The following is a 22,918-nucleotide window of genomic DNA, read 5'->3' on the forward strand; positions in this document are numbered from 1 at the left end:
ACAACAAGCATCTTCATCATCATCATCTTCCACAATGGTATTTCTGGTAATTTTTGTTGATGCAGGTTCTTCCAATCCTCCCTTCAGTTCTCTTAAGTCTGTCAGTCTTTGATTGTTTATTCAGGTGAAAAAGTGTTTCTGCTGCATACGTAGCTTCCGGTTTTATAACTGTGTTGTAGTGTTTTATTTTGCATTTATTCATAGACATTTCTTTTTGTAGATGTTCCATGTAATTTTTGTGCTTTAGCTAAGCTCTGACAAGCTTTTCACTGTTCAGATCATCAATAGGTGACCTGTGTTTTCTTCTTTTCCTGCACTGAGGTGCTCCGAGATCTCACGCTATTTCATTATAAGTTTAGGATAGATACATACTTGATACTTTCACCTTATCCACCTTTCTTTTTGTCGCTAACTTCTCCCCCAACTCTTTCATTATCCAATAATCCTATCTAATGTGCCGATCAGTCTACAATGCCACTTAGCTCATGATTTTCCTTACACTTCTTCTTCTTCTTGTTTTATGACCGCATAGGATCACTTTAGTCAGTCCATCATTCAGGTCACTTTGAAGGGATTGTTCGGGCTTTGTGGTCCTCCTAGTACTTCTTCAGATGCTCCGATCTTCTTGCCCTTTCCTCGGTTGAAAATGTGCGTGTTGTTGGTTTTTTTTTCTCTTCTCGTTAGGATAAAGCAGAGGTTTGTATTCTTGAGTTTTGCATTCAAATTTATCTTATTTGTGGTGTCTTCTGTTGTAAGGCCTATGTCATTCAGATCCTCTCCTACTTCTCTCATCCATTTATATCCTATTGTGGTATTTTTTGAGATGGGATTGTGTTGTACTTGTTTCGGAAGTCTTGAATCCTGCATCCTCATGATATGTCCAAAGAATCCCAGTCTCCTGTTACGCATAGTATCTGTAATGGGTTCTAGCTCTTTGTACATGACTTCGTTAGGTATTATCCGCCACTGTCCATCTTTGTGGTATTTTTTGTTGATGCAGGTTCTTCCAATGCTCCTTTCAATTTTCTGAAGTCTGTCAGTCTTTGATTGTTTATTCAGGTGAAAATGTTTTTCTGCTGCATACGTAGCTTCCGGTTTTATAACTGTGTTGTAGTGTTTTATTTTTGCATTTATTGATAGACATTTCTTTTTGTAGATGTTCTCGTTTATTACTCGAAAGATTAATACTGCCACGTGGAGGTTTCTATATTGTTCAAATTTTAGAAGGAAAATTTGACGATAATAAGGAGTAACATGAGCATCATAGCATAAGGATAGCATAGCTTTAGCTAATCTATTTGTTCTTGTTTGGATTGAGATCTTTTCATTTAGGTTATGTGTTATTACTTCTCCAAGATATTTAACTCTCTTGGTGCCAGGCGATAGTGGAAGCATCCGCCCTTTAAATTGCCAGAGCCGATCTGGTCGGTCGTTAACAATACAGTCGGAAGTTGCCAGAGCCGATTACATCGGCCGGCTTAAAATTCTGTGATATACATAATTTTGAGGCAACCTATAGTGACGTGCATACTTTTGTCACAACCTGTAGTAAAGGGGCTACACGTTATTGTGTGGCTGGTCTTGCTTTGGCTGTTCTAAGAGGGTGTTATACCTTTCACAAGAGTCGTTTCCTGTGTTTACAAATACTGCTAACCGGTCAGTAAGTGATTGCTCCTTGCAGTGAGTGGATTTGTGACAGGAAAATGGCATGTTGTTCACGTGATCATTTTTCAGCAGGTATTGATGACAATAAATTAATGCAGTATTTAGAAAAGTGCGAAGTTAACGCGGATGATTTATTGGATAGCGATAGGGAATTTAGTTCAGAGAGCAGCGACGAAATTATACCGGACACGTCCGCGGAATCACCACAGCTACAGAAGAGACATTTAATTGTGTCTAACAGGACTAAAGCTACTCTGAATATGATGGTAGATGAAACTAGTGATAACGAATATGATGATGATGTCTCTGGAGAACATTTTGTGGAAATTTGTCCCGATGAAACCGACAACATTCCTCAACCTCCTGTCTCCTTCAAGGAAGTTCTTGGGTCTAAACATGCCCCTCTGTCTGATTCTCTGCCCATATCACACTTCAATTTACTTTTAACTTACGCTGTGCTTAACCTTATAGTGATATATAGTCCTCTATCATTACCTAAATGCCGGTCTCCGCAGGCCAAGTGTAGCGTGCCTGCCTCTCACCCGGAGGTCATGGGTTCGATTCCCGCCCAGGTCAAGAATTTTCGCCTAGTCCTGAGGGTTGGTTCGAGGTTCACTCAATCTAAGTAACCCTAAGTGATTGCAATTGAGGAGATATCTGAGGGCGAGAGGGCGACTCCGGTCTGGAAAACCAAGAATAATTACTGAGAGTATCCGTCTCACTGACCATGATTCACCTCGTAAGCTGCAGGTACCGAACTGAGCAGCGGTCGCTTAGTAGGTCAAAGCAAATCACGGCTTTAGTGCCATACATTTCTTAATTTCGTAAATTCTGTTGTATTGTAAAATTATTTTTCTAATATATACTTCAACCGAAAAGGAGAGACTATTTTTTTCTGAAAACAAAAAACTATAATATCAACTACTATTTTTTACTTATTTAATAATTCAGAATTATTTTAATACTGTGTTGTCCGCATGTAGAAAATTTGTTGTCAGTATTTGCCAAACATCGATACATACACGCGAATTTTATCGGTGAGTAAAATTGTCTTGTTTTTATTAGTGACGTATGTTTGAATTTTATTTTTTACGTTTCTTTTTTTTCTTTCAAATTAGTTATTCTAAAGAATTGTATTTAGAAATACATTTCATAATTACGTATATTATTTTGTATCGTAAATTATTTTTTCAAAGTAGATATTGAGAGAGAAAGTGCGAAAATATTTTTCTCTTCCTAAAAATAAACGTTATCGACACCTATAAATCAACAATAAAACGTCCTTGACTCTTTATATCACTCCAAACCAGTTTCTTATTCTACGTAGTCGATATGTAGAAAATTTCATGCCGGTATTTGCTATACACCGGTAGATACACGCGAATTTTAAAATACATGTATTTCCACTGAAAACGGCGGGCAATTTACAGTAGTAGAGTGGAGGCGGAGCTGGGGCCTCTTCCAGCTGATGGGGAGCGGCCGACCAGATCGGCTCTTGGCTCCAAGAGGGTTAAATTAATATTTGATTTTGTTACCATTTATGGTAATTTCTTTTAGTTGTGTTATTTTTTGGGGGGGTGGGTATAATTTCTGTTTTTTCAAATGATATTTTGAGGCCAATTTTATTTGCAATGTTTTGAAGTACTGATATCTGGGTTTTTACTTCTTTTTATGTCAACTGCTAGTAATGCCAAATCATTGGTGAATCCCAGGCAATATGTTTTGATTTTTCAGCCAATCTTTATTTTTGGGGGACATTTTGTAAACCATTCCCTCATTATCATTTCTAGAGCTTAATTCAGTAATAGTGGTGAGAGCCCATCTCCCTGCCGTAGTCGTTTTAATTTCAAATGACTCTGACATCACCCCTAAACTTCATTTTTGATTTGGTGTTAGTGAGAGTCAATTTTATCATGTTTATTAATTTGAGGTGTAGTCCAAGGTGTCATAAAATTTTAAATAAGGATTCTTTATGGATGCAATCGTAAGCTTTCTTCAAATCTACAAATGTTATCACCCTATCTCTGTTTCTTCTCCTGTTATAGTCCATTATAAACTTAAGACTCATGATCTGATCAGGACAGCTCCTCCAGGGTCTGAAACCTCCTTTATATTCTCCTAGTTCTTTCAAGGATGATTATTGAAAATATTTTTTATGTTATGATTAGTAAGTTGAATGACACAAAATAACATAAGCACAATAAACAAACATTCACACACACATTCACTCTACCAGATTCATTCAGCCTAGTGGCACACATTGAGGAGATGCGAATGGCAAGACGACTTAAAGGAATTTAAGGATTTTATGGTTGTGGGGGACAGAATTCTGTATTCTAGCTCCATTCACAACAAAGGAACGGCTAAATGCTGCTGACCTGCTGAGAGGGATAGCAAGTGTACTACCAGAGCATGTGTTATGCTGGTGGAAAGAGGATAGGAAATTGAGTTGTGAAGATAAGTAGTATGGGATATTCTCGTTTATTACTCGAAAGATTAATACTGCCACGTGGAGGTTTCTATATTGTTCAAATTTTAGAAGGGAAAGTTGACATTAATAAGGGGTAACATGAACATCATAGCATAAGGAGGAGATAAATTTAATACATAAGTTCATAGCATGTTGTAATCAATTTAGTTGTTCTCTTTTGGCATTGAATTAGTTCTACAACACAGTAGGAAAATATAGGGATGATAAGAGTATTTATAAGCCTAATTCTCATGTTAATGGCAGCATATTTTGATGATATTTCAGTGGGTGAAGGGAGGTCTACACTTTTATACAGATATTTGTAATGTGCTCTCCCCAGTTAAGATTCTTGGTTATAATTACACCAAGACCTCGCCTCACACCACTACTTTCCAGCAGAAGCTCGGTGTGTATTAGCGACTTATAGAATTTACTACCTCTACTGCAGCCAAAGTTGCCAAATCGGCTACTGCACTGTACACGAAGAAAGGGTAAATACTACAGACAGTAAGGAAGAAAGTGGTTTGGCAGCCTCTCCAAAACAAACAAGGGTCACTTACAACTTGTTAACTCAGCAGGGTGCAGGGTGTGATTGACTACTGGCTTCCAGCTCGCTTCTAGGAACTGAGGCCATCATGTTTTGTCCCCAACTATACCAAATAATTGTATTAAATACCACCTATTCAATACATAATAAGCTCATAAGGACTTGTATCCTTATTAAATTTGTGAGCATCATCAGCCAATTAACATTTACCCAAGGTATAAGAAGATTGTGAATGTATTCTATTGAGCTAAAATATGCTTCGTAAACATGAGTGACAAATCTTATAATATACTACAAATCATGTAACAATAAAAATTATGTCTTTAAGTTAAAACACATTTGTCTAAAATCTTAGTGTAACATTGTCATTTAAAATGTATTGACAAAACTCATCTGTTGAACATTCTTTTAAAATCATTTTCAGTGCAGACTTTGCCTAGCTTTCTCTATTGGCTTAACTAACAATATACTAGCTAAATGTATATGCAACCACCATAGTACTTGCAAAATCCTTAACATGGATCTTCCTGTCCCCATTCACACCAGGCACCATCAAACGATATTTGATTATTGTTTCACTATTAAAATCCTCAAATATTTACACCCTACTTCCCACCCTCCCACCCTTACAGATTACAGAGTTGGACATTTTTCTGTTCTCTTGTCTGTTTGTCCCTGTGATTCCCTTCCGTCACACAACATATACTGGCCAACATTGATCTGTACCATTATTATTCTCTCTTTCACTGACAAAGGCTGCAGCTGAAAATTTTGGACCCATGTCTTTATTTTATGTGTATGCTATCCACGCGGTCATACATGCTAAGTCACTGTTCTCCATCTTCTTCCTAAACCTGTATAAATTTCACTCCAGCTGGCTTCTTTACCTGAGCATTTAACTACTAACTAGAACTACATACAACAATATATTTTAATTGAATTTACAATTGTACAGATTTTGAAATGTTAAAAAAATGCCTATTTAATAAATAATATTGTATTTAGAAATTTATATTTTACTATTTTATTTCAAGAATGAAAGTATCGGAGTACTGAGTACCAAGACAAATACATATATTGTTATCAAGTGTTGACAAAAACTGGTATCGACCCATGTCTAAAAGTTATTCTTGCTTTTCTTCTAATAAACAGGTACCAACTCATTAGCACGTTACTTGGGGAGTCTGGACAGTGTATATGCTGCTGCATTTGCAGCAGAAAGCTGGAAAGAACTTTTAGAACGTGCAGAACTTCAGAAAACAGACTGTCAAGAGATGCTGAACAGAGTCCATCGATATTTGCATAGTGCTAGTGCGACAGTGCAGCTTCCAGTAGCTGAGGCCATGATAACTTACAAGGAGAAGAGGTTTGTACTTTATACATTGTTTGTTGATTTGAAGCACCTCATAGGAATATATATGATTTTGTAATTACTTAGAGTAACCCCATGAAAAAAGGCTGTGAGGATAAGCTGTAGTTAGTGAATTTTGTGTGATTTAAACTTTTCTGGTGTTATCATAAATAATATATCTATTAGTTCCCCTGTTGTGGTAGAGTAAGATGCATAGCTCATGATGTTTGGAGGGTGGCTTTTTCTTCTTGGTAAGCTGGCATAGTGCTGTATTGGACAGAATATTGTCTGCTTTGAAATTAAGCTATTTAGGGTTAGGGAAGCAGAGATGTTTGGGAGCAGTATTGAAACTGTTGTTGTATTTGCTTTTTTTTTTTTTTTATGAGTTTCAATTTTCATGTAATTTGGTGGGTCTTGGATATTTTACTGTCACATTATCCATAGGATACATTATATTTCCATTAATTTAATTGTAGGTTGGTATTGTGATAAGGCTGTCACTCACAAAGGTATACCAATGACCATATTTTTGTTAGTCTTTCTCGTATAATATGGTGAGACATCCCTTTACCACCGTGAAGTAGGCAGTGCTGCTTTATGGATTTCTGCATTAAACCCTGGACTGAATGTCCATCACCTGACCTAGAGGGGTTCCTTCATGCAAAACCAATGGTCCCTCTTTGATGTCAAATCATTTACTGCCACACTACCATGAAGGTGCCACCCAACAGTGTAGAGTTTCTGAGTGTAAGGTCTGTTGCATTACCATGACAGAAACCCTGGTGATACAACTAGACTGAAGAACAAGTTATGAAACAAGATGATTGGAATTGAAACTGAGACAGGGAAGTGCTACTTATATTATTTATAACAGTGATAGATGAAATCATGAAAGTAGCAAATGGAGTATGTGAAGGTCAAAAATGAATCTGAAATACCAAATGTGTTAAGAGAAAAGAATTAAAATGCAGTCATGAGCTGTTTGATGGAGTAAAAGGGAAAATTGAAAAATGAAGAATGAGAATCAATGGGGAACAGAGCAAGGCAATGGAAGACAGAGGAAAGTAAAAGGTGCAATAAATAACAGAAATAAGGATTATTGAAGTAGTGAAGAACATAAGATAGGGAGTAATAAAGGTGGAAAAGTTAAATGATAAAATGTAGAACAATAGACTATTTTTACTGGGCATATTAAAAGTGGAAGTATCATTGAAGAAATCCAAAACAAACTGTTGAATTGCTTATGAGTAGAGCCCAGATTTCCATGCACTATCATATCTCAAAATATGCATGCATTCATGCACTATCATATGGCAAAACATGCACGATAAACTGGATAATATGCACCATCAAAATTCAGTTCCTTTTGAAAGATTGTACAGCAACAAATTTCATCAAATTACCAGGTGAGTTGGCCGTGCGCGTAGAGGTGCGCGGCTGTGAGCTTGCATCCGGGAGATCATTGGTTCGAGCCCCACTGAAGATGGTTTTCCGTGGTTGCCCATTTTCACACCAGTTACATGCTGGGGCTGTACCTTAATTAAGGCCACGGCCGGTTCCTTCCAACTCTTAGGTCTTTCCTATCCCATCGTCACCATAAGACCTATCTGTGTCGGTGCGACGTAAAGCAACTTAAAAAAAAAAAAAAAAAAAAAACACCTCCAAATTGCCTTCATTTAAGCTCATCCATTTAGCTGTCAGCACATTCTTTAAGCACAAAAAATGATCATTCTACGTCACAAGAAGTGACAGGTACACATCTAAACGAAGACATTTGGGACAAAGTGAGGTCAAATTGTTCATCTTTTTCATTTTCACCACAATAAGTCTTTTATAAGCTTGACGAATTCAAAATCATGATTTGAATGGATCACTTCGATCAACTTATATCTTAGTTGCCGCAGCTACTTCTCCTTGCAATGGTAGCAGACACATTTGTATGTCCGCAATAACTGGTAATGATTGCCTGTAATAACAAAGCGACGAGTGAGAGTTCCGGGTAGGAAAATCCAGGATAACAACTGAAGAGGGTTCAGTGCAAAACCAAGGTTTTGTAAGCTGCTAGTTCAGTAACGCGGCGTCACAGAAGTATGATACAAGTTTTGTTTTCTCATCTAACATAGACGAAAAAATGTGCCCTCAGTGAGTAATGCACAATTTATGGTTCGATTTTTAACAGCGTATAACTGGGACAGCTCATTCCCTTGAATTACAGAGTTTGACGTGGGGCCTTCCGGCTTACGTCTACGTTTACGAAAATGCACTATCACGCAATTTAACATTTTATGTGTGCCAAAGTCAGAAGAAAAGTCATATTATGCAATATTAAACGTCCAAATATTCGCTATTAAATCCAAAATATTCAAAATATGCATTATGCATGAATTTTCTCCTAAAAAGGCCAAAACTATTAAACATGCAGGGAAAAAGAACGGTTATTTGGAATCATTAAACCTCAAAACGAATATTTGCAGAGTTTGTGAAATGTAATCAGCTTATTTAAAAACATGCATTTGCATGGAAATCCGGGCTCTACTTGTGAGAAAAGAAGAAACGAAGGCCTAGGAAGATCTGTTTATAACTAACAGACTTGGTTAAACACAGCTTAAGACTACAGAATATGGACTGAATGATGATTTGAAGGATGATAATGATGAAATGGAGAACCAAATTCAACTGAACTTCATCTGGACATGATAATGATGATGGTGATGATGCTGGTTTTGGCAATACTCTGTAGGAGTCACTGTTTGGGAATCAAGTGGTGTACTCTTCTCCTTGTGGAAGCTGTGAATGTATTCTCCAGCATAAAATCTAGAAATCACTATTTTATCATTGTAAAATTGGAAAACTCTAAAATGTGTACTAAGGAATAATACATCAAATAAAATCCGAAATATAAAGGAAAATCCGTAAGTAAGGAGTTTTTTGAACTTGGTTTTGAGTAAACCCTGCCTTCAGAGGAAATGAAAAAAATGTTGTGCTGAGTGGCTCAGTAATGGGTTTCTTTGCCCAAGGTGGTGGGCTTGGTCCAGGGTCAGTTCATTGGCTTTTACCTGTGCTCAGTATGCCACTCTCATATCAGTTGATTTACAGGCATGTAAAAGAAGCTGATTTCTGTTTCCCAACTTCAACAGGGCATCGACGCTCATTTAGGAAGCCAGTCTTGAGTGATGTCCATTAGTGATGTAGGAAAGAGAAAGTCAGTTAATTACAACAAAAGGATAGACAAGGAAAATGACAAATAATGCAGATAATGGACTTCTAGGAAAGCAGGATAAACACAGAAGGTGAAAAAGAACAAAAAGAGATTGAATATCTGAAGAGTTAAAACGTTAAAAATTAAATAATTGAAAAAGAGGTTCAACCTATTCAATACATAAAAGAAAGAAATGTAGTGATTACATTCTTATTTAATAGTAACTATAAATGGGACCGGTTTTGACCCTAGTCCAGGTCATCGTCAGCCGTAAAAACATGTAAAACAATGCATATGAAAAAGAGAGGAGGGAGCTAACAAACAAATAATGGTACTATGTGAGTATATTTTGCATCCTTATTTGGAAAACTTTCTCCAAATTTTAATATTCTACAGTAGTTTTAACTACATGTTTCTATGACCTGCAAGATATTGTATGGTACTTCTTTACTGTCTTCTTTGAACAAGATGCATTCTCTTCCTAGTGGGACAGTGACACAGTAGTTGGTTACATGTGCTATTAATGACTGACAAGGTTCTGTGGCTGGGCAAATTCTCTTTAATGCTTCTTAGAAGAAATTAGGCTGGTCGATTGTTGGTTTAGGATAGTTCTGTTATCTCTCCGATAGGGTCCCACTTCCACTTCTCTTTAGTGCCAAACATAAAAAAATTAAACATTGATAGAATTATTGCTTAAAACCTGTGTAGATGATAGCTGCTAGTGAAGCCCATTTTAGTTTTTTTTTTTACAATTTCCTTTTCTTCATTAATATTGACCATCATTGATGTAGTCAAAGCGATTGAATGGATTGGGGATGTGGAGATCTGATCATGCAAACTTGTGAACTTGATAGCTTTTTACTTGTATATTTTGTATATAGACCTTGTAAATACTGTATGTAAATAGTGCTTTATCATTTCATTTTTATTCTTAAATCTCCATATGAACAGTAAATAAATAAATAAACAAATAAATAAATAAATAAATAAATAAAATTAATTAATTAATAAGTAAACTCGTGTCCTCATCCTGAGGTGCTGCAGCTCTTTTTAGGCACACCCCAATTGGAGGTGAGCTGCATGTACCATTTCAACCACATACCAGCCCTCCTGCCAATTTTAAATTCCTGGCAGTACCGGGAATCGAACCCGGGCCCCCGATGACGGCAGCTAATAACACTAACCGTTATGCTACGGAGGCGGACAATCAATTAATTGAATTAGTGCATACCATGTTGCAATGAGATAGGTAAGACAAATATTATATTTCCTCCAATTTTCATACCAGATACAATTATGTCTTAAGCAAAATTCTGGTTAATTGCTATTGAATAAAAAGATCATATCATTTCTCATACAGTAAATCGTCTTCAAGCAAAATACATCGGGAGAGGGTTACTACAACTTTATTTTTATTCTTGGTATACCATTTCCCTTTAGCATTGGCTAGAATCCAGACTAAGGGATGAAGAGAACGTACTGTAAATTGGAGAGAGGTGGTGGCATTTCATTGTCCTTGTCAGTGCAAGTGGCTGTTTCCAAACATCAGGAACTGTGCATCTCACCAAAGTACTGTAGTATGAATTTGTGAAACTAGTATAGCTTATAATTATGTCATGAATGATGAATAATTTCCCCTAATATTTTGTATAGAATGGCAGAGCGGTGGCTCAGCAGTAACGCGCTCTCCTTCCACCTCTACGGTCCCGGGTTCGATCCCAGGCGCCGGCATGTGGAATTTTTGGTGGACAAAAATCGCTCTTGGCAGGTTTTCTCGGGGTACTCCCACTTCATCTTGTGTTGACTTCATTGCACCACATTCATTTCATCTTCATTTTTACATGATCCACATCATTTTTATGGTCCAAGCTGTAAGAGGCTGTCTCTGACAACTTGGACATTCAATACATCATCATCCTAGTGAAACCCTTGAGGGAAGTAACTAGGCAAGTGCACTCAAACTGTGATTCAAAGATATATTTGAATAACTCCTGTTTGGTACTTTGACTTACATTATATGAAAGTAAAACGTAGCAGAGAGATTTAAATACCACTATACATGCCTTTAACTTAAGTTTAGTTACTAAGGTCAGAGCTAATACAGTAGTATAGTAAAAATTATGTATATACTGTGAATACTTAACAATATACCCAAGGTTTTGGTCCATGCAGTGCTTCAGAATTCTTCTGTTTATGTGCTATTAACTTAATTTATATTTGAATTTAGAACTTCAGCTTTCTATAAGTGGCCATTATTACAAGCACTAGAAATTGTTGTACTGTAAGAAATAAAGAACATATAAGCTGTGTTGAGTCTCAGGATGAAAACATATTTCCTTAATTACTTCCTAGGATTATTAACTGACAAAGCTTTCACTGTGCCACTTCTAACCGATCCACACAACATGTTTAGCGCATGTACTGCACAGAGTCTGTGAAATAATTAGTGTACTTAATCTCATTGTTAGCAAGTTGATTACTTAACAGGAAGGAGAATTTTTGTGAAATTGTCCATCAGAATAGAACTGTTTGAATACAGACTGTACGATACTCTGCTCTCTCCCACTCCAGAGACTTGAGTTGATGATACACGGACTTGATGTCCGGCTCCATGGTTAAATGGTTAGTGTGCTGGCCTTTGGTCACAAGGGTCGCGGATTCGATTCCCGGCAGGGTCGAGAATTTCAATTATAATTGGTTAATTTCACTGGCATGGGGGCTGGGTGTATGTGTCATCTTCTTTATCATTTCATCCTCATCACGATGCACAGGTCGCCTACGGGCGTGAAATCAAAAGACCTGCACCTGGCGAGCTGAACATGTTTTCGGACACTCCCGGTACTAAAAGCCATACACCACCATGCGCCATTTCATTTCATGGACTTGATAGAGAATAGGCTCTTCAATTGCATTGCTACAAGACACACCAAAATGCCATGACTGATGATCTAGCAGCAGCATGACAGATGTATGACAATATTGTAACTTGCATATGACTTAACACCCACTGAAAATATTCAGGTGTTAGTGAATTCAGTTAAAGTTAATAATAAACAAAATGGTAAAAGATGGTTTTGGGTACATGCTTATTTGCAATATAAGTTAGGTGAATGTGGTACCATCAAAATATTAAAAAATTTGAATAAATATATCCTGTAAGGTTTCAGTCATTTTACAGATTAACTCATGGATATTTCTCTACAAGATTGACGAAGTTAATCTGGGTCTTTCATCTGTAAGGACACAGTGATTTACAGAAACAAATAAGAAATCCTCACACCTACCTGCTGACCTAGATGTAACACATGGCATTCATCTGACAGTGACATAGCATGTCGTGAGTTAATGCCATGTCTTATCAGTCCTGTGGGCAATGGTATATTTGTATCTGTCCATCAAGGCAATCTGATACTTGAGGAAATCTTCTGATAAATAAAATAAAAAAATAAATTGTTTTAACCTAAAGTTGCATGCTAGATACTCATCACTTGCCAGGATATGTATCCTACCACGTTCCACATCACCTCGGTGGGCACTGAGCCTTAGATGCCAATTGAGGTAACTATATTGAAAACTGACTTACCCTTTATTGATGCAAATTTATGTTTCATTGCACATTACAACATTTGAAAAAAAAAAAAGAATAGTTGTAGGCAGAGTGATGTCAAATGAGCCAACTGTATTTAAAAACTGATGATGATGATGATGATGATGATGTATTTAAAACCGACTTATCCTTCATTGATGCAAATTTATGTTTTATCGTGCATTACAAAATAAAAAAAACAACAGTTGTAGGCAGATACAATAAAAGAAATCAGCAAAACTGATTATTTGGCTTAACCAAATTGATGGTTCAAAGGAATATAAGAGTTTAAGAGGAATAAGAATAAAACAGGCAATATCTAAAATTTGAGATACATTAAATGGGGACATTGTGGAAGACATTTACTGGCTGAAACATCAATACTAACTGTAGAGCCTCTCCACTCACCCAACAAAATTAGTTCAGCCTTAGGAGCAGAGTTCTGCTTCAATGTCTGAAAGGCAACACAATTGAAATATCAAAATTGGTATACAGGCTGCCTAAGTGGTGCTCTTCCAAAGATCTGCAATGTGGTAGAACCAATTTTCCCACATCCTAATGGGGTTGCAGGTGCAAGCTTGCCCTTCCTGATGTCACCCCTATGTGGAGGGATGTATTCACATCACATATTGAGCGAGATGGCTGTGTGGTGTGGGTGTATAGCTATGAACTTTTGTTAGGAGAGGATAGGTTTAAACTCCACCATCAGCAGCCCAGAAGATGGTTTTCCATGGTTACCTATTTTCACATCTGGTGAATGTTGGATATGTGCCTTAATTAAAGCCATCGCTACTTCCTTCCCTCTGACCCTTTTCTGTCCCATTGTCACCAAAAACCTATCTGAATTAATGGAACATTAAACCACTAGCAGGGGAGGGTAGGAAAAACCCAACTATTATGCATTTCTGTGGTGGTCAATAGTGTGGTGTGTTGTGTGAAAATGAAGAGATAGTGTTGAGACTAATACAAACATCCAGTCCCCAAGCCAGAGGAATTAACTGGAAGTGACTAAGATCCCCGGCCTGGCTGAGAATCGAATCTGGCACCTTCTGAATCAAATGCCGCTATGCTGAACCACTCAAGGAAGAGGTTGTTGTTGTTGTAGTAGTAATTATTATTATCATCTCACTCCATCAAGACATTTAAACAACGGTTGTATCATGTTATAAAAACACACTTACTGTTGTCACTTCATCAAAACTATTTTATTTAACCCATCATATCTGTAATATATAAGCTAAACTTCTATCGTAGTCACTGGCTTCTCACCAAAGTGGTTGTGGTTTGAAACCTGGCCAATACAAATGGTATTTTTGAAAAAGAAAATTTGCATCCTTGTGGTGTGAATTTAATGTAAAACTGGAGGTTCTGTGGCTGCGATCACGATCTCAATAGTTTTGTAAAACCATGCTTCTGAACTTTCATGTGAGAAGGTCACTCGGTTAAAAATCATTCTAACCAGGAAATATCATATAGGAAATTGAAGTATGAAGAAGATAGTCTCTGAAACCTATCAGCCATGTTGAAATCATGTGCTATTTTCATAATGAAATAATATGCTTCACAGTATGTTGTACAGTCATTGATATTAATACATTCACATCTTTATCAAACAGTTCATTGTGATTCTCTAGTGGATTTTACAAATTTATAGTGTAAGGTTTTGTTAGGTAGATCTATGCCCTTTGTGTTGTATGAAAAAAGAGAATAATTTTCCATGCATCATGAGTTCACACTTTGAGTGTACTTGTGTAGAAATAATGAGAAATAGTGGTATTTTTGCACTTAGATAAGATTCACAACTAATATAAGTGCTATTTTTATATTTGTTGTTATATGCCTCCTTTTTTTTAAAGCTGTTCATGAGAATAAAATACTTTCCACACTTGAAGAGACACAATATTGAAACTTTTTCTTGTTTAGATACAGTAAATGTGTCAGACTTAGTAGTCTGTATTTCACACATCATAATCCAAAAAGACTATAGTGTCAAGCAGACTGGATTGTGAAAGTATAAATTGAAACCATAAATATGTGTCTACGTCAATTAATACATGGACAGTGGTGGGCAGATATGTTCAATTATGTTGTCACTTTTATTAGTTGTGGTATTGGTTGTCCTTACGAGCATTATTACTAAAAAGCATGAAGAGAGGCATCTTGACCAGACATGTTCAGGCTGAAAACATTTATTTGTGAACTAACAACAGGAAGGGAACCAGAAGTAAGAAAATATTGTTAACATTTATTAAATGCATAAATTAATTTCCAGAAATCTTTTAAGTAAAAAATTTGGAGGGTATTCAAGCTGTTAGTTCCATATCAGATATACTTTGCAGGACATGTTGGAGTCTTTAGGTTCAAGTTCCTTAGATATATGATTAGAAAAATTAGGGATAAATGAAAAGAAGAAGAATGAGAATGGAAAAGAACTAAAGTGACAAGTTATTGTAGTATAAAACACTCCCAGATAATCATGACAATCTGATAAATGATGAGAACATTGTTGGGTACATCATTTAAAGAAGACTGAAATTTTAAAAATATACTAATGCCTATATCCACGTAATCTGCCTCCTGTTTGTAAGCTGTGCTAATGGTGTAATGTTGCTACTAGAATGCCAAGAAATATACCACAAGTAAAATTCTGTGATACTGACCATAGATTGAACATAAACGTTTTATTTCTTTATTAAAATAAAATTGCCTCGGAAAGTAATATTAAAGAACATCATCTGAACCAGTTAGGGCCAGATATAATTTAGATAGTCAATTGTTTGGATATCCAAACATCATAAAGTGCACGAAATTTGTCTCAATGTTTTTGCCATGCAAATTGACTAAATTAAATAAATTACACAGTTGGCTTACCTGTTGAAATGTACTGTATTTCAAATTTTGTTTCTGTTGTAAGCACATTAGGTTTAATGGAAGATGCCATATCTTGCATTGCACATGACACACAGAGATCATAAGTTTATTATACACAGGATACAACAAAACACAACATGACACAGCACTTCACTCACAGTACCTTTCTTGAACTGAAAAATTTCTAAAATGTTGTTGAAGTCATATGGTCAATGTACATAGTCTACCTGCTCTAAGAGGTTGAGATAGGAACTTGGATTTCCACAAACAATAGTCCTTCAGATGGAGAGATATTAAGCTGTTCTTATGAGAGATTTTTGACTGGGCCGAAAGCTAAGTAGCGTCAGATGATTGACTGTTTAGAACACTAGGGTCTGGCACTCAAGGTTTCCAAGAAAATATAAACAAAATCTTTCACGTGGTTGTACTGTAATTATTTAATTGTTATACTGTGTTTGCCATCTGGTACACGCATTTCTCAAACTATTACAGAATAACAGAGAGAAAACGGAGGAAAATGTGAGTTTGAATATTTGACGTGTTGGATAACTGACATTTGGATAATCAACTTCCTAATGTAATCACAAATACTGTATAATAACATTGGAGTAAAATAAAACATAATGAGCTCTTGGACATGTCTGGTTAAGAGAACACCTAAAGAACTCTACTCTGTATAAAGGGAATCACATGTGCATGTTAGTACAAGAAGTGTTAGAAGGGTTCACTGTTGATGCTACTGTAGAAAGTCTGCAGGACTTGTTTCATGGATTCATGAGCTTATCAAAGATTCTCATAAAAAGACAAGATGTTTCCCAGCTTCTCAGAGTAGCTTATGTGTTGAAGAAACCAGTCTATATCCAGATTCTTTCTTCTTGAAACAGCTTTTAAAGTTTAGTGGTCTTGTCATTAATTAGAACCTGATCATGTAGGAGAAAGGTGGGGGAACACAAAATGCTTAAAGTGAAATTCTTCAAGACTGACATTCATACATCTTTTCAGTTTGTGAAGTTCCTCATTATAAACTGAGTGGGCTATTGCTCCTTAATGGTTATTGCTTCCAGAGCTGCCAGTCAATAGTTTTGTTTATCTTTCCTGTCATTTATGATGTAATAGTGTAAATTAAAAATCGGTGATAATGGAAACTACATTACCGGTTTAGAAAATTATTTCAGTATTAGATAGCTTAAGCCTTCTACTTGAGAAAGGCTTTATAATATTTCAGCGTTACAAAAAGGAGATCTGCAAAGAATGCTCAATTAAAAATGGCCAAATGCAAGTTGAGTTGTGAGCGATGAAGCTGGCAATAACAGGATTTATATGGGGCATGAAGAAAAGGGGATACCTGCTCCTACTGAGATAATATATGCTATAGCTTTAACATTCCTTCAGCTGTTATTGGTTTTAAAAACTGACATCATAGAGTAGCATCTAGTGCCAACATAGTCATGCTGACTAACAGGTAGTGAAGACATGGACTGATTTATGACTTGATTGAGAGTACTGAACAATAAATAATGGCAACAACCACCATCATTTCTTCTTCTCTTTCGGCTGGGAAAAGCGACAAGGACTGCTGAACATTTGTCATTATGTACATTTTCTCTGCTGTGATGCTATCTCGGTAAGTGTGCGGCATCCACTCTATTGTAGCTTTTGTTTTTAGCATTCGTGCATGTGATGAGAATGAAAGAAAACTAATGTAAAAATGAAATAATCATCTCTTGGTATATTCTGGATTCATGGGATATATTGTTATTTTATACTATCTTTGTAGCTGAATGCTTAAATTACATTTTTCAATAGGACTGAAAAACTATACTGTTGACAAATCTGGAGATCAAATCATAGCTCTGTCAGTGTCTATCCTGAGTGTAACTCAGCTTTGAACTGTAATGTATTTCAAGTCCCAAGTGTAGGCCCAAATACTGTATTTACGCAAATAATCCCTGCCGCCGAATAATCTCTTCACCCTAATTTTCGAAAGGATCATTTTGAAAAAATGAAATGAACTAAAATTCCTTCCATTGAAGGAGTAACATAGGCATAAGCAAACATTTCATATCACTCCTCGAGTTCCAGGTGGTCTTTACTACGCAAATATGAACATGACAGATATAGCTACTTTGCCTGACCATATTTAAGATGATAAAAATGCATTATCACTGCTATAAAATATATTTGCCATGAAAATTAGCAAATAAGTCGTCTTACATGACCAGTATTTCATTAATCTGAACTTACAATAGGCTCGATTCGCTGTAGATCGGAAGATTCTTGGTCTCTTGCATCACTAGAATCCTCTCCTAAATTACTTACAACTTCATCACACTCCACGTCTAAAACATTTCTCACACGCTGTCTCTTTTTACTTGGATAGTAACACAACCACAACCAGTGGTGGATAATTCTTTACGTGCAATGTAAAGACATGAAATGGGCACACCTGCAAACATGTTTGTTAGTTTTGCAATACAGTAAAACTCGTTAATTCAAAGTCGTACGGACGCAAAGATGTGACTTCGAATTTTGTGATTTCAAGTTAATCGCCAACTTGTAATTCACTATCAAAGGGTAGAGAAGGGTCCACCAATCCAACACCATTAGCTTGTGTATTGTCCTATGTAACTGGGACTAGTTACAACCCTAATATATATTGGGTCATCTTCAGCCACACTCCAGTTGGAAGACATATGCTCACATACAGCCAATAATAAAGTAAACAATCTTGTATATTATTACAAGATATTAGAATCATTCCGTATTGACGGTTTTCACTTTACAATGGCGAAAAATGAAAGTATCCTCCTATTCAATACATATGATCATATGATGTATTGAATAGGAGGATACTTTCATTTTTCGCCATTGTAAAGCAATCTTGTATATCACAATTTACAATCCAAATTTAAAACATTGATGAAGTTCGAATAACACATCCAAACTTAAAACAAAATAACACATCAAAACTGGTGTGGTTGGTGCCAAACTATGTTATTGCTCCTACAGCAATCAAACGTTCCAGAGTTGATCTGGGAACTGGCATCCCCATCTGTATTGACAAGCCACTTGATTTATAAATTATGTTTGTACAGTAGTAATATAAATCAAGTGGCTCGTCTATACAGATAGGCATGCCAACTCCCAGATCAACTCGGGAACGTTTGGATGCTGTAGGAACGACGACATAGTTTGGCACCAACCGCAGCAGTTTTGATGTGTCAGTTGGTTTCAAGTTTGGATGTGTTGTTCGGACTTCATCAGTGTTTTAAATTTGGATTGTAAATTGTGACATATCAGATTGTTTACTTCTTTTTTTTACCTACCAGCTGTTTTTCAGTCATTGACCGGATCAAGGATGGAATGAATGAAGCAGATATAGGCTATTAGTACGATGGGGTCACCACTCCCAAAGTGGTTTACTTCATTATTGGTTATATTTGGGCATATATCTTCCAATCGGAGCATGGCTGAAGATGACCCAATATATATGGGGTCGAAACTAGACCCAGTTATAGGACAGTATACAAACTAATGGTATTGAATAGATGGACCCTTCTCTACCCTTTGATAGTAATCAATTGTCAATATGGACCATAATGAAATTCATAACTTATAATCTGTAATTCAGAAATGCCAACCTTTGCCGCGTAACTAAATATTCTAAGACCCGTTACTGCATTCAATTAACATTGATTCACAGTTTAAAACTTACAGATGCCACTGAAAAACTATTTCCAAAATGTATCCAATAAGGCACATTTACAGTATTCAAATAATGCACTTGTTTAACTCACTGGCAAACATAACCCCATGCAATGAAAGAAAAAAGAAAAGATATGATCCAAAGACAAGAAGAAATCTATGCTGGCTCTCCTGTGCAAGTGCTTTATGTACTGGATTGCTGTAATGTATGCATTTTAAATGCCTTGTACTTGACGAAGCGGTATGGACAGGACGGCTGTAATCACTACAACCTTGCGGTGAACATTTTTTGTCTTCTGTTGTGTAATGGCGGAAAGGGGCATGTCTTTGAACAGCTGTTTTCTAGCCGTGTACTTATAAAACTCGTGATAAAGATATGTAATCACATATTTCCTTACTTTATACAACAAAATTGGTCTAAATTATGTACGGTATCAAATTTTATAAAATTTTGTTCGGAACACTTGATTGTACAAAATATATTGTTTATACCTTCTTTTTAATTAGTGCACATATTTTATGTGAGAGGAGGAATTTGGGTAAATGGGATACAACTCATGTTACTTTCTTTGTCTCCAAATCCAACTGTAATAGAATTGAAGAATACGAACTTCAGTATAACAACAAATATATAGGTAAATGACTATGACCATGTTACTTTGTAAATAAACTCGATTCCAGTTTTTTCGTAGAGGTCATATGTGCAGAGTTGGGAAATAACTGTGTAAAAGTAATTGAATTATTTGTAACAATTACTTTTTAGTAATTTTTACTTGTAATCGTTACTTTTCACAAAATGTAATTTTTACTCATAATTTACTTCTGGAAATAAAATTGTAATCTTTACATTCTAGTAATCGACGTACATACAGTAGCATCGAGAACCTAGCAACTTTGGAGCCCCAGTACTCGTAAGGCATTGCGCTAAGGGTATAATTCCAAGATTCGTCGTGCACTCGTTCATTTACTCGCAGGTTGTTGTGGTTACTGGTTGAAATTTAGGCAATCATGTGCTACATTTTCGAGATGGTAGTGGTGAGGATGGTGATGATTAAGGAAGTACAACTGGGCAGCCATCTTTTATTAACACTAATCAGAAGGAAAATGGAGGAGATCCAACACTTCAGAAAGTGAAGGTATCGGCTAAAGAAAGAAAGGGCCATGAAGATCATGAAAATGAGACTTCCTAAGCCTTGAAAACCTAATACAGTACCATAGAGGTCAGGAAAGAAAGGAGTTGACCAAAGGAGGTCTGATAGGAAAGATGAAATCAAGAACACTGATACAAGTAAGTAGAAGCGATGCCATGCTCAACCTAGCCGAACCGTGCTTGCCAACCCACGCTTCCAAGTTGGAGAGTCCTTGGTCTCCGTTTTAGTCGCCTCTTATGACAGACAGGGAATACCATGGATGCTATTCTACCACCCTCACCCTGTGACAGCGATGGGGTTAAGGCATTTCCATTCCTCCCTTTGAATTAGTTATCCTGAAAATATTGAAAACTCGAAAGTGACATTCAAATTTTGCTTGGGGGCAATAATTTTGAAAGTTTGACTAGTCTTGCCTAGTGAGGATAGCCACATACAGTAATGGCTGTATGCTTAAAAGCACAAAATTGAGTATCGTATTTTTCCTTATCAACTTACATATCTTTCCATCCCCATGTAAAAAAAAAATGTCAGTGATTGCCTGAAGACTCGCATTCTGTGAAGTAATTGTAATTTTACTGATTACTTTATGAAAAAGTAATTAGTCACTGTAATTGAGTAAATTTGTTCTTAAGTAACTGTAATTGAGCCCAATTACTTTTATTTTGTAGTTTTCCCATCATTGCATATCTATGAAAAGATATGGGGAAAGTTATTCTGTACTTTAACTGTCTGAAGATCAATATTAATTTTGCCTTAAAATTTTACCTTTTTAAAATGTATATTTCAGTGAATAACTAATGTGTGTAGTTATTTTGCATTTGGTATAATTGTTAATACATACACACCTGTCTCGCACAAAATCCAAGAAAATAAAAGTGAACAATAAGCTTCCATGACAGTCTCGAGGGAAATGTTGACTGATTAGATTAGTTTTGAAGCAGAGTGAAATCTTCCAAGAATTGCTGACCAAAGAGCTGTCATCATTCCAGTTTCCATTTGCTCCAGGTTGCTCAACAGAGAAACAGCTTCATGTCTCGCCATTGGCTTTTGGCCAACATCTTTAAAAATTCAGTAAGAACTGCCTTTATTGCTATCCAAGAATATTGAAGACCATGAGAGCATTCATGAAGAATCTACCATCTCATTGCTGGGCTTATTAATAGCAGAAAAGTCCCACCTTTATAATACAAGTTCAGAAATGTTTAATATTACAAGTACATATTTCTGTTTTATATGGATGATTGCTCTGCTCTTCTTTCGACCCTCTGCAAATTCATGGCATCATTTCTGCATTGTTGGACAGACATAATTTTCTCTCTGTATACAGACACAATCGTCAGGTGAATGTTAAGAAGTTCTGAGCTTCCGACCCACAGAAAACAGATTACTACATGGAATTCTCCTGTGACCTCTCATTCAGAACCTTCAACAATTTGCAATCATCACTGCGCCAACGTTCTGTTTCACCAAAGTGTACACCCGTACATCACCTATTGGTGGACCTTCAAACTAGTGAATTCATTAGTTGTAGCGAACATCATTTGTCTGTTTCTGAGCAATAAAATTAGGAAAGTCAGGCTGAGTAGCTCAGGCAGTAGAGCACTGGCCTTCTGAGCTCAAATTTTCCGGCTCAGTCTGGTGGTACTTGAAGGTGCTCAAATATGTCACCTCATGTCGGTAGATTTACTAGCACATTAAAAGACTCCTGCAGGATGAAATTCTATACCTCGTCATCTCAGAAAACCTTAAAAATGTAGTTAATGTGATGTAAAACAAATAACATTATTATTAAAATGAAAAAACATACCTCTTTTGACTTACTCTCATATGTCTGATTTCTATGGAAGAAGCTTAATATTCATTCCTTTTATCTACCTGCAACTTTTCAGATGGATAGGATGTAATTTCATCTTCATATTTCATTCAAGGGGGACCTCTAAAATACATCCTACATTACTGAATCAGTCCTTTAAAATGGGTTCATCTCTGTTAGTTATGTATTAATCCCTTTCCCTGTTTGTGGTAACAACAGTGAACTCTGTGTCTTGTGCTGGTGTGAGAAGATGCTCGTTGTCTTTTGTCTTTGTTGCCTGTTGTTGTGATGTGTGTTCACGTGAGTTGATGCTATTCCCCCCCCCTTTCCCTCAAAGTAAAACAAATAAAATTCACTTCTTCTCATGTTGTGAATTAACAAAATTACGTGAAAAATATATGAATCTCTTTTCCCTGTAGCAGTTCTTTCAGTCTTAAATTAAATATTCTGTTTCTGATACTATGATGTTTGCTTGCTAGTAAAATAACTCTGTTTTGTATTTTCTATTATTTATAACAAAATTTGGCACACCTATTCTCAAATAAAAAAACTCCATAGTT

The 22,918-nt window shown here is 36.2% G+C and overlaps 1 protein-coding gene across 1 annotated transcript in view; it reads left to right on the top strand.

Annotated features, from left to right (window-relative positions):
• KrT95D (phosphofurin acidic cluster sorting protein KrT95D) overlaps positions 1-22,918 on the top strand; it is a 368,788-nt gene that overhangs the window by 281,614 nt on the left and 64,256 nt on the right. Inside the window, exon 13 of the mRNA XM_068225917.1 lies at positions 5,835-6,048. Within this exon, the coding sequence (XP_068082018.1) occupies positions 5,835-6,048 (214 nt within the window). The remainder of the gene's footprint in view (positions 1-5,834; positions 6,049-22,918) is intronic.

Source organism: Anabrus simplex, chromosome 1 (assembly GCF_040414725.1).
Source record: "Anabrus simplex isolate iqAnaSimp1 chromosome 1, ASM4041472v1, whole genome shotgun sequence".
In the NCBI taxonomy this organism is placed as follows: domain Eukaryota; kingdom Metazoa; phylum Arthropoda; class Insecta; order Orthoptera; family Tettigoniidae; genus Anabrus; species Anabrus simplex.